General features: G+C 34.6%; 3 protein-coding genes across 4 annotated transcripts; 1 reads left to right on the top strand and 2 right to left on the bottom strand.

The window, feature by feature from the left end:
* The first annotated feature begins 606 nt into the window (after positions 1-606).
* On the top strand, positions 607-1,926 carry LOC111372529. The gene is made up of 2 exons (XM_022994876.1): positions 607-891; positions 1,235-1,926. The coding sequence occupies exons 1-2, from the start codon at positions 774-776 to the stop codon at positions 1,756-1,758; spliced, it is 642 nt and encodes a 213-aa protein (XP_022850644.1). The 5' UTR covers positions 607-773; the 3' UTR covers positions 1,759-1,926.
* A 537-nt stretch (positions 1,927-2,463) lies between these two features.
* Positions 2,464-6,634, bottom strand: LOC111372534 (dolichol-phosphate mannosyltransferase subunit 1). Its single transcript, XM_022994880.1, has 8 exons — positions 6,481-6,634; positions 5,189-5,288; positions 5,055-5,088; positions 4,905-4,981; positions 4,450-4,475; positions 4,209-4,373; positions 3,997-4,111; positions 2,464-2,781 (listed from the first exon to the last, which is right to left on the bottom strand). Exons 1-8 carry the CDS (start codon positions 6,591-6,593, stop codon positions 2,677-2,679), a joined length of 735 nt encoding a protein of 244 aa, XP_022850648.1. The 5' UTR covers positions 6,594-6,634; the 3' UTR covers positions 2,464-2,676.
* Positions 6,635-10,545: 3,911 nt separating this feature from the next.
* On the bottom strand, positions 10,546-15,124 carry LOC111372535 (BTB/POZ domain-containing protein At2g30600-like). Of its 2 annotated transcripts, none has more exons than XM_022994881.1 (10): positions 14,873-15,124; positions 14,053-14,214; positions 13,320-13,532; positions 13,182-13,229; positions 13,027-13,085; positions 11,808-11,940; positions 11,653-11,727; positions 11,504-11,584; positions 11,263-11,331; positions 10,546-10,935 (listed from the first exon to the last, which is right to left on the bottom strand). In XM_022994881.1, exons 1-10 carry the CDS (start codon positions 15,107-15,109, stop codon positions 10,717-10,719), a joined length of 1,296 nt encoding a protein of 431 aa, XP_022850649.1. In that variant the 5' UTR covers positions 15,110-15,124; the 3' UTR covers positions 10,546-10,716. The 2 variants fall into 2 exon arrangements, with proteins under 2 accessions (XP_022850649.1, XP_022850650.1); XM_022994882.1 differs by having other exon boundaries at positions 14,053-14,352; positions 14,873-15,105.
* Positions 15,125-15,239: the final 115 nt, after the last annotated feature.

Raw genomic sequence — 15,239 nt, forward strand, 5'->3', positions numbered from 1 at the left:
AGGGAACGTGAATAGTCGACCCTTTGCCATCCCTATTGAAATGTAATTTTAATTATGTAATTATGGTTGAAAACTATGATTATTGCACGAGTCGACAATTTCGCTGGTTCTATTTATGTCCATCTAATAAAGTTCTTCTCCAACATAGTAACGAACATTGATCTTGGCAACAAAATCGTTATGGAAAATGATAGTGAAACTTTGATTAGAGTTTTAAAAACAAAAGTAGAGTGATTAAAACGAAATTTCCATCAAAGTTTGGTGACCATTGATTAAAAAGGATTACCAATTTGACATTTTAGCCATAATTAGATCATTAAGAGACATCATGAATATGACCGCTAGAAACACTCCACCTTAGTTCGTGTTTGATTTTGGTAAAAAAATAAAATAAAATAAAGTAGATTTCAATCAAAATTGGTGTAATATATAATTGAAAATAGTTTCTAAAAGTGTGTATTCCATTAAAGTTGCAATTGAAAATAAATTGGAAAAAAAATAAATTTTGAAAAATGTTACCAAATTCGGACCGATATTCTTTCTGATAAAATAATAAGAATCCCACAAAAACTGGACAAACAATTGACAATTGTAATGGAACATAAATAAACAAAGTTTTCACAAAATTCAAACTCACGAAGAATCTCCTTTTATTCCCTCCTTGTTTAACCTCTTTTTATAAGTTTCAATCCCTTTAATTATTTCTTCTCTATGATAAGCATTTTCAAAGAGTTTATGAAAATTATTTCATAAATATTTTGTATTACACATACATGGCCAAGATGATTCTGAGATCAAACGCCAAACCACCACTTGCCCGGTCGCCGATTAGGCTTCGCCCCATTCGTTCTCTTCAATCCACTGTCAACACCACCACTAAAACCCCACCAGGTATTTCAAGATTCAAGTTTAAACTTTAACGTAAATAGGATTTTTGTTTTTTTAACACTTCTTCGTTGTAGACTTTTCTGATTTAAACGGAAGTTTTGAAACTTTCTTGAATGTATTTGCCACCTCATTTGAATGCCGCCAGGTATAATTACAAAAAATTGAATGTTTGTGGAGTAATACTTCACGTTTCTCAACTTTACTGGTTTAAATTGAACTCTGTTCACTTTCTTGATTGCATTGACAATATCATTCAAATCCCATAAGGTATTTCAAGGTTTGGAAGAATTTCTTTTGTATGTGCGTGTTTTTTCTTGATTCTTACAAATTTTATTGGCAATAACAGGTTCCTTACCAAACTCCCAGTTGCCTAAACGCAATTGGGATAAGAAAGAACCGAATCTTCGACGGGAGTACCGGACAATTTCATGTGAATTGAGGTCTTTGGCTAAAATGGTACATCAAGAATTTGGAACAAGGGATTATGTTGGATTTGATGGAGATGGTTTTAATGTTAATAGTAGTTGTTTGTTTGAAAGGGGCAGGTTTTATGAAGAGTACTCAGCTAGAAGAAATGAGATGTTGAAGAGAAAGAAAGGGGAAGAGGAGAAGAAGGCAGTGTATGATCTTGGTGTTAAAGTTGATTCTTCAAAGAAAAGTGGGCCGACGAAGTTTGAGAGCAGGAAGAAAACGGCAGCTGCTGCCACGCCCATGGCGGAGAGGAGGGAGGCTGCAATGCATCGTTATTCGTTGAGGCGTTGTAGAAACAAGGCCAAGGAGAACGAGAAGCCTCCTCCCTTGCCTCTGTATGGTGAGAAATCTTGCATTTCACAGAGAAAAGTTGGAGTTAGAAAGGTGAGGAAGAAGTGATTTTGAGCATGTTTGGCTTAGCTTAAAAGTACTTACAAAATAGTACACTTTTTAAGCTTAGCCATAGGATGGATATATTATTTGTTGAAACTTCAGTTGTGTGTTTTTGTGCGTATTCTGTAATCAAAACAGATGACGACGTTCAGTTGGTCTTCGAAACCACCAAAATATGTGTTCTCATAGTTTCGAGACATTAAATTATTATTTGAGTGATAGAATAACAGGGGATATGTTACTTCCTTACCATGTCTTCAATCCAAATTAACAAAAACATCTCGAAGCTCATTTCTAGTGTTATCTTTTTTCATTGCTTAGCAAGAAATTGCTTTGGAAGAAACTGTCCCAACCGGTTTAAATTTAAGGGGAATAAAATAACTGTACCTTCACATTCAAATAAAGAAAATATTCAATGAAAACAAGAAAAATTTGTTTGTACAGAATTTTTTCCACAGAATAAATCCAAAAAACTCACGTGACATCAGTCCCATGTGAGTTTTATATTGAAAAAATATATTCACCCACCCCATGGATTGTGTGTGATCTGTAAGTTGTCTAGCAAAATGCTTTCTGTACATATAGTACAACTCATGAAAACATGTTCTGACAGCGAAAATTTAGTTTGCAAATTGTGTTCATGGAAAAGGGGGTGAGTATGCATACCCACCAAATTCTCTTTCCGTCACATAATTCATGGGAAAAAATTGATTTAAGTCTTCAAACTGCCAGTGTAATAAAATTAGAAATAAAAACATTGTTCAACTCTCCGAAAGTGTCGAGAGGTCTTTTTATAAAACATGTTAGAATTCAAGTGATGTCGATGGAAACCTATGCAGTATATTGTATAAACTTGTAATGCACACCAAAAATGACGGCTGCTAAATGAGAGAATCTATCATGGTCGACGACTTCGAGTCATTCTCAAGTCGTGACAAGAAGGTAAAGAAGTCCCTTCAAATATTCTACAATTTCCGATCCTCCCAGCTTTGAGCTTCCATATACTCTATCAACAAATGTTATTGGAACCTATAAAAATCACAATTAGAGATCAATATAAGTGTAATATTCACCAAAAGTAATTCCACGATAAAATCCTTTAGCTTGTCGAAAATCATGAGCCAAAATCCCAAGAGAAATGTTCAAGCACTCAACAATCTATCATACGAGTCTATTTACGGTCAAATGGTGGTTCATATAATATCCTCATGCTACAACATAAAAATTATTCACATGGCATTTTGCCATAAAATGCAGACAATATTAAACCTTCACTCTCTTTCCATCAGAAAACGGCTATAGAAGGATCTCAAAAGGTAAGAACTCATCTACAAGTTACAGACCATTAGAGCCTGTTTGAGCCCCATTATTCTCCAAAAATACATTTTAGAACAGTGTTTTGATGGAGAATATGTAGAAAAAAAAAATGAATTTTTTTTGGTTTACGTGTAATAATATTTTATTGAAGAATGTGTAGTTGAAAATAAGAGAGAAAAATCTATTTTAGAAATAATGGGAATCAAATAACTGCTAAGAATCCAACTTCAGTAATGGCTGGGAAATAAACTTCCTAAAAGACAGGTAACATTGAGTATTTTTGTACTTGTGAACAAGATTTATGCATGAATGAGCTTCTAGTGAAGGGCAACCAATGATGAAATTGAAATAAAGTAAAATGATATGCATGCCCATCAATCATAACGGACTGCAGATGGAATATCATTGCAAGCTTTGTATAGTAATCCAGGGATATAGTAGGGGAGCGCACAATCATAGCAGAGCTGTATATGCAAACTTAGAGTTTCTGCTACACCGAGCCTAGGATATTTGAAATATTGAGTTCAAGACTGACATTTTTAGTTTGATCGTTATTACCAAAAGAATATTCATAACGAACCAATTATATTCAAAGTAATTAAAGGTTTCACTTTAAACTAATAAAATATTAAATCTAGAAATATACTTCAAAATCATCAAATAATTGTGAGCTTCAAACAGCTTTCTCCAAGCTTGAAATTGGTTCCATTGATTATTTATTCACAGCAAGTTCTTTTAATCCCATCTTTGCAGATGGACCACATATTTCAAAGCAGCAGTTTGAAGCCCAGTCATTCTCACAAAATTGTCAAGAGTTTGCACGATCAATTCCAATGATGAAGTATATATCTCATGTTGATCAGATGAAAAATATAGCATTCATATGGAGAACCTTATCAAAAATTGCAGATTACATATAACAACTACCTCTTCTATGTGGTAACCCTTTCTTGAGGCTCGAACAATCATCTCCATCTGGAAAACATAGCCTTTACTCACACAAGAACTTATGACATCTTCAAGCACAGATTTCTGATAAAGACTTCAAACCCAACAATAATAATCAAAAGCTCCTAGGTGAAGTACAAAGACATTAACTAATTGCTACTGAAAAAAATAAATAAAAGAATCGATTGTACCGGAATGATCCAGTTAAGTCTGATACACCCGGCCAAAGAAAGGTCTGCGCAAGAACATTTGCCCCTCTGCTAGTCAATTTACGCATAAGATTCCATCCATGCACACCACCACCTTTAACATAACGAGTTCCAGTGACAATGCTCGCACCTGTCTCCATCTGTTTCCTGAACTCAAGAAATTTTCAGCTAGTAAGCATATTTAAAATTCAAAGCTAAAAGAGTTTTCTGTAAATATTCTTACTTGATGAAGCTCGGCAAATATTTTGGCTGCAGATGAACATGAAAAAGAAACAAACAGATAATTAGATTAATTAAAAGAAAAGCAAACAATACAGACCGAGCAAAAAGTAAAGAAGCATGGTAAATTCGCAAAGGTTATCTAAGGTTTAAACGAATCATGCATGTCATTAGAATAATCATCTAGTCATCTTAAATACTAATGATCCGAAACTAATTTTTCTCTTGTTCAACCTACAATTTTCTAGCATGATATATAATGAAATAGATCTGCAGAACCTTTTTTTCTCATTTTTCATATTAGAAGTACATGCCAAAGCAAACTTTGTGTTACACTTGAACCAAAATCATGTGCAGCATGAGAAAACCATTGGTCACGGCGTAGATTAAAAATACAATTTCACAATGTTATATAACATGAAAAAGAATATCTTATTAGTATTTGATGATAAAACTTACATGGTGTGATAAATCAGCATCCATTATAACAACAAAACTGCCCGAGGCATGCTTCAGACCATGCATATAAGCAGTTCCTGAAACGAAATCGACATTCGGAACCACTTCATGATTATCATTCAAAATAAAGAAAGCCTAAATATTACACACCTAAACCGAGCTTCCTGGGTCTAGGTCTCAACAGCTGTAGTAAAAGAGAATCCACAGAAAAGTATAAGCTAAGAGCTGAAATTGCAGATCATCAAACTCAACAATGAAGACTGGTTTAATTTGCTGAATCTTACAATGCGATTTTCCCCATATACTTGCTGCAATTGTTTGACAATGTCCTGAGTTCCATCAGGACTCCCATCATCCACTACTATAATTTCAAAGTCAACATCCCTGATCAGACAACAAATAAAAGTTACAAATTGACCAGGTCCAGTGTCTGAAAAGAATGCATATAATTAATTTTCACATGGTCTAATCCCTTTTCTCCCATATTTTTGTTAACAAATACCAAAAATGTACACGAAATAAATACCAGTCCACTGCATCGTAAAGATGGCTAAGAGACTTCAAAAAAGGTAAAGTAAAAAAAAGACAGGGACTAGCATAAATCAGCGTAATCTATAATAGGCTTTTACTTCATCAAAAGTAATGGATTAAACAAATATTAACGATGTAGTTTCACTTCATTAACATTAAACATTGTCCATCACTTAAAGGTATATCAAGACTGTATAATAAAATTCTGCACAGATTTACTTGGAAAAACGTTATTCACATTATTGCCAGTTCAATGGATGTAACAGAATTGGATTCGAAACACTGATTAACGATCAAGCAAGCATGACAAGGTATTGCAACTGTCTACAGTTACGAGGTAACAATCCCCAAAAGTTACCGAACTAGAACGCAAATTAAGAGATTACATATATTATAAGGCTCCATTTGGCTCCATTAGTTTTTCATTTTTTCTTTTTTACCTGATTTAGTCAGAAACACTAAAAAATGGTTTGCTTAAGTGTTAAACTAGAACATCAACACCAATAAATTGCTATCTATTGAGTTCTCAAAAATTTATCCTCCTCTCACAACTGTTTTCATACAACATAATCATTTTGTATAATCCAAACCGAATGCTGAACAAACTCCATCTTGATGATACTGAAAATATGATTAAACATACATTAAACAAAATCTCCAAAACCAATGATCGGACAATTTCTTTTACTGTTAAACAAAAAGGACCGTTTGTTGTAATGCACTACAAAATTAATCATCACGATTCAGAAATTTTGGACTCCCTGTAACTTCAAATCGCTCATAGCAAGTTCAATTTCACGATCCTTAAAAAAACCTAAAGATAATTTTTTTTTTCCCGAAAACATCTTACCCGCCTCGACTAATCAACCATTTAAAATAGCCAAAAACACCTCAGTTTCTTTGTTCGGAATCAAACGCACACATAATCGCTCATAGTAATTTCAATTCTACGCAACATAAAAGAAATCAACGATAATCGTCTACGAAAAGCCAATAAAAACCTCAATTACTATATTCAGAACGAAAAGAGAGAGAGAGTACGAACGGAAGATGCTTGAAGATGAGGTAAACAATAAGAGCGATGTTGAGGCGTTCATTGTAGGTGGGCACTATTATGCTATACTTTGCATTACTCTTCTCCTTTTGCGAATTTTCCATTTTCCCTGTGATTCCCGATCGCCACCATTGAACCCCTTCTACGTATAAAATTCATACCCGAGATCCGACTTGAGCCAATTCGGGTTCCTTTTTTCAATTTCTTTTCGGGTCACCCGAGGAAAAAGCGCAATGTTTTTGTTATTCTCGAGGGGAAAGAGTTCACATTTTAGACCTTCAATTTACCTCAATTCAAAATTCAAGTAAATACTTTTAAAATTCAAAAATAAGTACATATTTAATTAATTAAAAAATTTATTAAATATAAATAATAAAGTCACGGTTAAACGATTAATAATAACATATTTATAATTATAGGTCACAAATTTATTTACTGGTCACATATCGACAAACTAATTGATCAAATGATTATTTCGTAGTTACAAATCAAAATTTTGTAGGTCATTGATCCACCGTTGCCACTTTCAACCACACTCACCCTGTCCCTGTCGTTGGCGACCATCTCGCCATCGACACTACCAATCTACCACTATCGCCAGTTTCATTGCCAACAAAAACCACCAAATTCTCTCGACACAATTAAAATAAGACCACCACTCCAACCAAAAAAAACACCACAACCAGCATCACCACTACCCCAACACCGCACCACCACCACTCCAGATCCACCTCCACCGTCCCCAAAAACCACTATAACAGCCGCCACCACCACGAGCACCACCACCTCCACGGTCACAAAATCACTGCCACCACCAAACAGTCAAACCACAACCAAACCACCAACACCACAAAAACACACCTAATCGCACAACCACTAACAAAACTGTAACCCTCGGATCCTACCAACAAAAACCACCACAACACAAGGTCCACAATTAAAAAAAAAAAGAAAAAAGAAGAAGAAGCAAGGTAGCGGGCAGCAGAGTTTATAGCGCCACCAATCTCCAGCGGCAATGGATGAGGGCATCGCTATTGAAAATCGGACCGCCGCTCGCAGCTAAAAACCACAGCAACCTCCACCATCACCATAACCGATGCCACCACTGCTAAAAATCGAAGCGACGTTCACATTCGCAATTCCAAGAAAAGGAGGCGTTGCACCCCTTGTAGCAGTGCGGGCAGAGAGAAGGGAGAGTCTGTAGAGTGCAAGCACTCAAATTTTTCGACTCCAGTAGAGGTGGTCTCCGATGATGGAGATGGGAGAGAGCATAGGCGGTTACAAGAGACGTGAGGAAGAAAATGAGAAACGGAGAGTGAGAGGATGGAAAGGGGGATTTTAATTTTAGGATTTAGTACCTGATTTATGCATTATCAAACCTTGCACCTGATTTTAGAATTGTGATTTTTAAACACCGGCTTTGGTGTAATTTCCTCTATGCAAATCATGCTCATTCTTTGCCCACCTATGAACTAATGGTCTTGCTTTGCGTCCTACTTATCTTACGATACCACGTGGAGTCTAAAGGATAAGTTCTCGATGTGCAACCCAGTTCAACTATTTCCATCTTTTCTACAGGAGTCGTGAGTCAAGAGTAAGACTAAGTCTTACCACATCTAACAAAGGGAGCGCTCCTTCAAACGGTTATACTAACTCTATCCAAAGTTGGTCGAGTCTTTTGAGACTCTGAAACTACCATCCCGATTAATCAGATTATCTGGTTTCTACGTGCTTCACGATTTGCGGAACAAACACCTTCGTAGGTCAACCTATATATAGGAAGGCAATATGACTATTCAGTGGGTGAAGAATTGAAAATCAAGTCTACAAACTCTCTCAATATTCTTCCAATCAAGATATCTTATCACCATTACTATCACTTTTAACCATCACCCACAATCTTATCATCCAACCATTCCGGTACTACCACTATCTCATCATTTTGATCATAAGTATCATCGGTGTCACCTTTCAAACCCATTGTAGATTTGGGCAGCTACAGAATTCACTTTTTAGATTTTTTTTCATTATTAATTATTATCAAATAGATTTTTAAAATAATACTTAAATCTTTTTATATTTATTCCTTAATTTAATTTTATCAGCAAATTAGATTTATTATGATATATATATTTTTAAATTTATTGCCAACAAAAATCTAGATTCCTTGTTGGTTAGTCAAATTCTAACGAAAACTACATAACTGAAAGAAATGAATTATCTGAATTTAAGATTTATATATTCAATAAAATAAGGTTTTGTTGTTATCGACCATGGAAAAATTTATTTTGTTTTTTACTAACTTTTCCATCAATACAATTTAGTTTTAATTTTTATCACTTTATTAACCACAAAATTTGGATCAATAAGTTAAATTTATTAAAATAATCTTATAAATTATTAATGATGAGAACATCTAGGTAGGATATTTCGCGGATAAACTATTTTTATTGAATTTTCCAAATAATTTGGGGTCTTCACTTAGGTTAAATGTGAATTACGCACTGAGAATTGCCCTAAAAAATTATGCTGTATAAGTAAAATAGACTATGTATAAAAAAAATTTCTTTATAATGCAAGTTGAACGGCCTTCATCAAGTTTACGCGATAAAAAAAATAAAATAATAATAATAATATTAAAGCTCTCTCTAAATTTAGAAGCATGGTTAAATGGAGTAACACAAAAAAAATTATATTTTCTATCCAAATTTAGATGTTATTTTTGTATTTACTCTAAGAAATAAACGTCAAGATAACTTCATAAAATGCAATGAATATTTGTCTTTATTTGAAACTAGTGTTACTTTATATCATAAATGGTAATTGGACCTTGATACATATACATTAAGTTTTACATAATGAGTTATATAATAATACATTTCACTTTATCATATATCAGTTTAAAACAAAATCCAATTTTTTATCCAACATTTTCCATCAACATCATTTTATGTCATCCCTTATATATCATTTTTATGTACATGTAGTTACATCATCACATATAACGCGATGGTCATTGTTTAATCTCGACGGTGAACTTCTTCCTTCATTTTATGTTTATATAAGGGGAGTGTTACATGTACATAATTGTCTACATAATGATGTATATAATTACACGTGACACTGGATCCAACATTTAATTCAAATTTCACACTTGCACATCAACAATCGAATGATTGCCGCATCACATTATGAACACTATTATGTAGAATAATTATTTACAAGCAGAATTTTTCTTTATATAATGAGTTACATAACAATACATATCAATCACTCATCAATTTAAAACACAATTAAATTTTTTATCCAATATTTTTCATCCACGTCATTTTATGTCATCCCTTATGCGTCATTTTTATATACAGGTAGTTAGAGCATGGCATATAACGTGATGGTCATTGTTTAATCCCGATGGTGAACTTATTCCTTAATTTTATGTTTAATTAATATCCCTTTCAATTCGAAGAATATTTATGTCTTTTCCCCTTTTTTAAAAATTCATAAGAACTCCCAACTATGCCGAAAAAATATAATGCATTAAATATGCTGCTAGACAACCACTGTCATTATGTCAAGGTCAAGTGTCTATATTGCAATATAACATCTGATAAAACTTATGTTTTAACTTATTTATTTATAATTTAACTTCTATTTTATTTTTTCTTATATAATCATGTTTTTCTATATTTTCATAATATATTTGTAATTTTCTAATTTTATTTTTTCCATTTCTCCAACAAAGGCGTAAATATTTTTAGAAACTTTTGCATAAATTTTATGCATTCGAAGAAGATTCAAAATTAAACTGAATAAATTGCTTTGAACCAATGTCAAACTAACAAATATGTTGTTTGTACAACATTTTTTTTTACAGCAATTTTCACACTTCCTCACAAAGGTGGGGTCCACGATTAAAATGCATTTGTGCGCTATAAAAAAATGTGTGAAAAGTGATATACTTTTAAAATGGTTGGTTAAACTAAAGAGGAAGTAATTTATATTAAAAATAAAGAACTCCCACAATATTGAAATCTTCGTTGTCCAGAAAAGAAAGGGTTCACTGCCTGAAAATATAGGTGTAATTTGCACACGAATTAGTGCTTGGAGCCCGTAGAAGTACACTACCAATATGTACAAACCTTTAGTGTCACACTGAATTTATTTTCAACTTCAGAGTCCTTAAATAAATTATAAGAACGTTAGCCAACATTCAATTCCACAACAAAGTTAACGAAAGTAACCGTAAAGCTCCAAGAAGCAAGTGCAAAAGCTCCACGGGTTTGTAACATCTGTAGTCGGCTCCGTTAAGACTACTCTAAAGAATCTGAACGGAAGCAAAGCGTTGGGACCAATAATCGGCCATGATGCAAATTGACCAGGTTTGCATATTGTCTCATCATTCTCGTGTACTCTCAAGTTCAACCAATTCTTGCCATCCAAAGAACCCTGATAACACATCCATTAAAATTGCAAAAAATAGCATGCAAATATGAAATAGAGGTGTCAATATGGAAAGGGCAGTCCAGTTTATCAGGCCTGACCAGGGGCAGAGCCAACACCATAAGAATCCCTGCAGCCACTCATGTTGGCTACGTCGGAAATTCATTTTTCCCTTATATTGGGCGCTCGCTCGAGCAACCAGCCCAACCCTTACATGCCCATGTGCCCGAAGGACTGAGCTTCAGTCCTCACCGGCTCAGCATGTGAAACGGCAGTGCCCCCCTTTTTAAACATCTAGTTATGAAGAAATATACTTCTAAACATGTACTTTACCTGAAAATTCCAACACCTTACGAAAGCTCTAGATCCGTCCTGCCTCAGCGTGTAATAATTGCACATGAGCTGCATTAATTTGATCGATAAATATCGATCAGAAAATTCTTCCTTCTGTACGTGCACGTTTGTAGGTAGTATGGACACTAGGATGAACAAGGTTTTAACATTTTTTTTTCTTTATATTGTCCAATACTATGAAATCCCCCTATCAAACACGCCACAATAGAACTATCCAAACCTGATGATCAGGGCCTATATCAACCATCCACCATGCAGTGTTTCTCCCATCTTCGACTCGAGGCCCGGCAAAAGATGTGCCCTAGTACAGAATAAATTTATTTCATTCATGTTCTAACAAGGAAAAATGTTAAAAACTTAAAAGCATACCTGGTAAGTCCTTGAAACCAAAACCTTAGGGTCGGTGTATCTTGAAACGGGACTACTTGCAGTAATGCTTACCCTCTGAAATATTACAGTATTAGTGCAAGGAACAATTTGATAATTCTACAAGAAACAGGCTAAAGAGAAGTTTATAAGTTTACCTTGGACAAAACGGGATTTACCCATTGGTGTTCCCCATATGATGTCCCCGCAAAATACAACAGTCCGTTGCTGTCTCCATCACATATAAACTGGAGCTCCCGAAAACTCGATCTCCTATGTTGAAATCTGACACTGCAAAGACAACCAGCATTTGTAGTTATTCACCAGAAATTTACATATTCAAGGTATATAAGAAAAAAAATCATCATCAGAAAGGATTTCGTGATGGCAAACTTCGAGTACAAAAACCACATCAGTGCACACCCCAACAAGACACATCACTCGTGATAACTAGTAGAGAATAAAGTGAGCAAATTTTGCGGATCCCTTATATTAATTAAAAGCTAGAAGAAGCAAGACGTTAAGGATTATCTAACTCAACAGATCTGAAACTAACTTGTTCAGAGGACATGGCAGGGAATAGACTAAGCGTCGTTAATTTGTGAACATCATCTGGATTTTCACAAACGTGAGCTTACTTGGAATATAAAAACCCACCAGTGGAAAAATTCTGAATAAAATCCAGTGTAAAGTGTGAATTGCAGGGCTGTTTACGAAAATTTTCAAGGCTCACCACCACCAGCTAGGCAGTGAGGGCTCATGTAGGCTACTTATTTTTCTGATAAAAATTTAAATGAACAAATCCCTTCCCATTCAAGGAACAAAATGTAGGGTCGTTGGGCAGGCTATTCAGTCCAACGCCCAAGAAATTCCCATCACTCACATTTTGTGAAAATACAGCCCCGCAAGCCACAGGCCAAGGATGCCTGGCCAGACATACACGCAGAGTTTTCCTGGGACAGTCCACACAGAATGGCCTAGCACGGGAACCCAAGATGAAAAAAAGGAAAGGAATTTTTGTTATGATTACATAGGTATAAGTTTATCAATTCTGAGGAGGATAATAGATACATCTTTGCAGTATTTCACCGAGAGAAGTAGAAAAGTTTTGAACTTAGTTTACTGTCTTATACTTACTTTAGATCTTTGTCAGGACCAGTTAATCCAACTTCCAGAAAAGAAATGGCCTCTTTCACCTGTGAAATGCTGTATCAGTTTCCAGAAGATATAAAGAATAATCTGTTTAATGAACTTTTGACCATAGATATCTTTTGTGCAAGTTTTCTCAATACCAGCCGACGGAAAGTAGTAATATGTCTCGTATTTCACCGAGAGAAGTAGAAAAGTTTTGAACTTAGTTTACTGTCTTATACTTACTTTAGATCTTTGTCAGGACCAGTTAATCCAACTTCCAGAAAAGAAATGGCCTCTTTCACCTGTGAAATGCTGTATCAGTTTCCAGAAGATATAAAGAATAATCTGTTTAATGAACTTTTGACCATAGATATCTTTTGTGCAAGTTTTCTCAATACCAGCCGACGGAAAGTAGTAATATGTCTCCTAAGGTTGCTCCTCTCCAGCTGCAATATTTTAACATTTTTTCACATTTAGAAAAACTCATATGACATTCTCAAGCATGTAATTTATATCTTGATGTTTTAAGGGCATACCAGTTTAAGCACTTCATAAGGAAGTAAGGGGAAGCGTACAAAACTTAGAAATAAGTCGAGAGAATTGAGCCTTTCACCAAAAATAAGCTCAGGCGTTGAATTCAGCAGCTTCTCATCTACTCTGTCCCATGCATTTAACTCCTTTGATTGGGAGCAATAAATTAAGATTGCATTAAGAACCCGTTCTTCACACGTTACAGTCAAATCTGGATGCTGCAATATACATATTATATTTGTTAAGTTCCCCGGCCCAAATGCCAATACTTCAACAAAGATAATATGCACTGACGTGGAAATCATAATCTTAAATTTCTTACCAACTTATCACAAAATAAGTCGGATATTTTATAAATTTTAGTCAATTCACTTAATTTTCATAGAAAGGAACATATTTGGCCAAGCCTAAAAAAAGTAAAAGTACCGTTTTAATAAATAAGTGAACACAGTTAGAAATTAATTTTTCTTTTTTGGCAACATGTTATGGGGAAAAAAGAAGTTACTACTTACAATTAACTTTAAGCTTAGACGTGCTTGGCCAAGCTTAAAATTTACTTTAAGGCAAAATTTAATTTAAGGTAGTTTCACTTATTTCTTAAGGCGTATACATGAAAAGTAAATAAGTTTAAGTAAGATGTTCCAGACGGAGAAGATTGCTTTTGATGTTTTGTAATGTATTCTCTATTAATGAACCTTTGAGAAAAGAACTCACACCTTTGAGAAGAGAAGAACTCACCTGGAGAATGTTGCCAAAGGTTGCTTCCTCTAGCATGACAAAATCAAAGCACGCAGTTGTGCAGTAATCAAAATGCATGGAAAATTTCCTTTCACAGGTTTCTTCAATGAGTTTACATGAAGGAACGGACGAAACAACTTGCAGAACTGGGCACACAGAATCCTGCAACAAAGTCCAAAAGTTAGCCACACGTAAAGCTACCCAAATACTTTGCCAAAACTGTCTGCTTCCTCGTCCATTAAACTTGGCATAATAGAAAAAGTAGTTGTGTGACCTTCCTCAATTATGAGAACTCCATCCCTGCATATAATATATAGATGAGAGGTATTAATACTTTATAATTCATTGTCAAAAATGTTCTCCGCTCGTGTTCATAATCCTGACACTCCACCAATTCTCAATTTTCTAAATTGTTGTCCCCGTCTAGGATTTTGATTCAGTGATAAATAATTCAAAGAGAAATTCTTTGGACTCAAATCTGAACTATGTGACAGGGTTAAACACACCAGAAGTCACTAAATGTTTAGCAAAACTTCATGTTGGCCACTGAACTGAAAGTTTGTTTCGCTTTCTCTAAGTTCAACTAACGGAAAATGTGACATGGTAGTCAAGTTATTTGCCACCTAAGCTGCCGACTAGACTCCATGCCAATTTTTTGTTTTAATCAAACTAACCAACATTACCAAAATGATCAAATTGTAACACACGTTTAAGTTCAGTGAACTTCTTTTGATAAAAAGTTTTAAGTTCAGCGACCAACTTGAAAAAAATAGTGACCACTATTGTTTTAAGCCCCAAAAGATCAAGGTTACCATATTACCTCTGATAGATGTTCTAAAAGTGTTTTGCAACACTCCTGATGAAGAAGAGTAACCCCAAACTGATCCGCTAAGAGAAGAAGCTGAAGTAGCAAGGTATCTACGAGAACCGAGTCTTCTTTGTAAACTTCTCCACCATACATGAAGTCCAGCATAGTTGAGAATGCTTCAAAGCAGACATCTTTAAAGCAAGCCTTCGAGGAAGCACTCTCACTCATTCCATTTGTGAACATCTGCATATTTCAATATTTCCACCATTAATCACGTCCTAGTACAAAAAAGTTAGAGAAGTGTAGAAAAATTCACACTGATATTGAAAGTACATGAGGAAAACTCTAAACCTTCAAATTTTTTCTCCAATGTATTAAT

This window comes from Olea europaea, unplaced genomic scaffold, assembly GCF_002742605.1.
Source record: "Olea europaea var. sylvestris unplaced genomic scaffold, O_europaea_v1 scaffold1008, whole genome shotgun sequence".
In the NCBI taxonomy this organism is placed as follows: domain Eukaryota; kingdom Viridiplantae; phylum Streptophyta; class Magnoliopsida; order Lamiales; family Oleaceae; genus Olea; species Olea europaea.

What these genes read in the sequence shown, in the direction of transcription:
- LOC111372535 (XM_022994881.1), bottom strand. Translation starts at nt 15,109, where the DNA reads ATGCAGATGTTCACAAATGGAATGAGTGAGAGTGCTTCCTCGAAGGCT. An exon ending in CTTATGAAGTGCTTAAACTG is followed by an intron (nt 13,230 to 13,319) that starts GTATGCCCTTAA and finishes AAAATATTGCAG; the next exon opens with CTGGAGAGGAGCAACCTTAG. An exon ending in TAAGGTGTTGGAATTTTCAG is followed by an intron (nt 10,936 to 11,262) that starts GTAAAGTACATG and finishes ATGTGTTATCAG; the next exon opens with GGTTCTTTGGATGGCAAGAA.
- LOC111372529 (XM_022994876.1), top strand. Translation starts at nt 774, where the DNA reads ATGGCCAAGATGATTCTGAGATCAAACGCCAAACCACCACTTGCCCGG. An exon ending in CACCACTAAAACCCCACCAG is followed by an intron (nt 892 to 1,234) that starts GTATTTCAAGAT and finishes TGGCAATAACAG; the next exon opens with GTTCCTTACCAAACTCCCAG.
- LOC111372534 (XM_022994880.1), bottom strand. Translation starts at nt 6,593, where the DNA reads ATGGAAAATTCGCAAAAGGAGAAGAGTAATGCAAAGTATAGCATAATA. An exon ending in ACCCAGGAAGCTCGGTTTAG is followed by an intron (nt 4,982 to 5,054) that starts GTGTGTAATATT and finishes ATTTCGTTTCAG; the next exon opens with GAACTGCTTATATGCATGGT. An exon ending in TATTTGCCGAGCTTCATCAA is followed by an intron (nt 4,374 to 4,449) that starts GTAAGAATATTT and finishes TCTTGAGTTCAG; the next exon opens with GAAACAGATGGAGACAGGTG.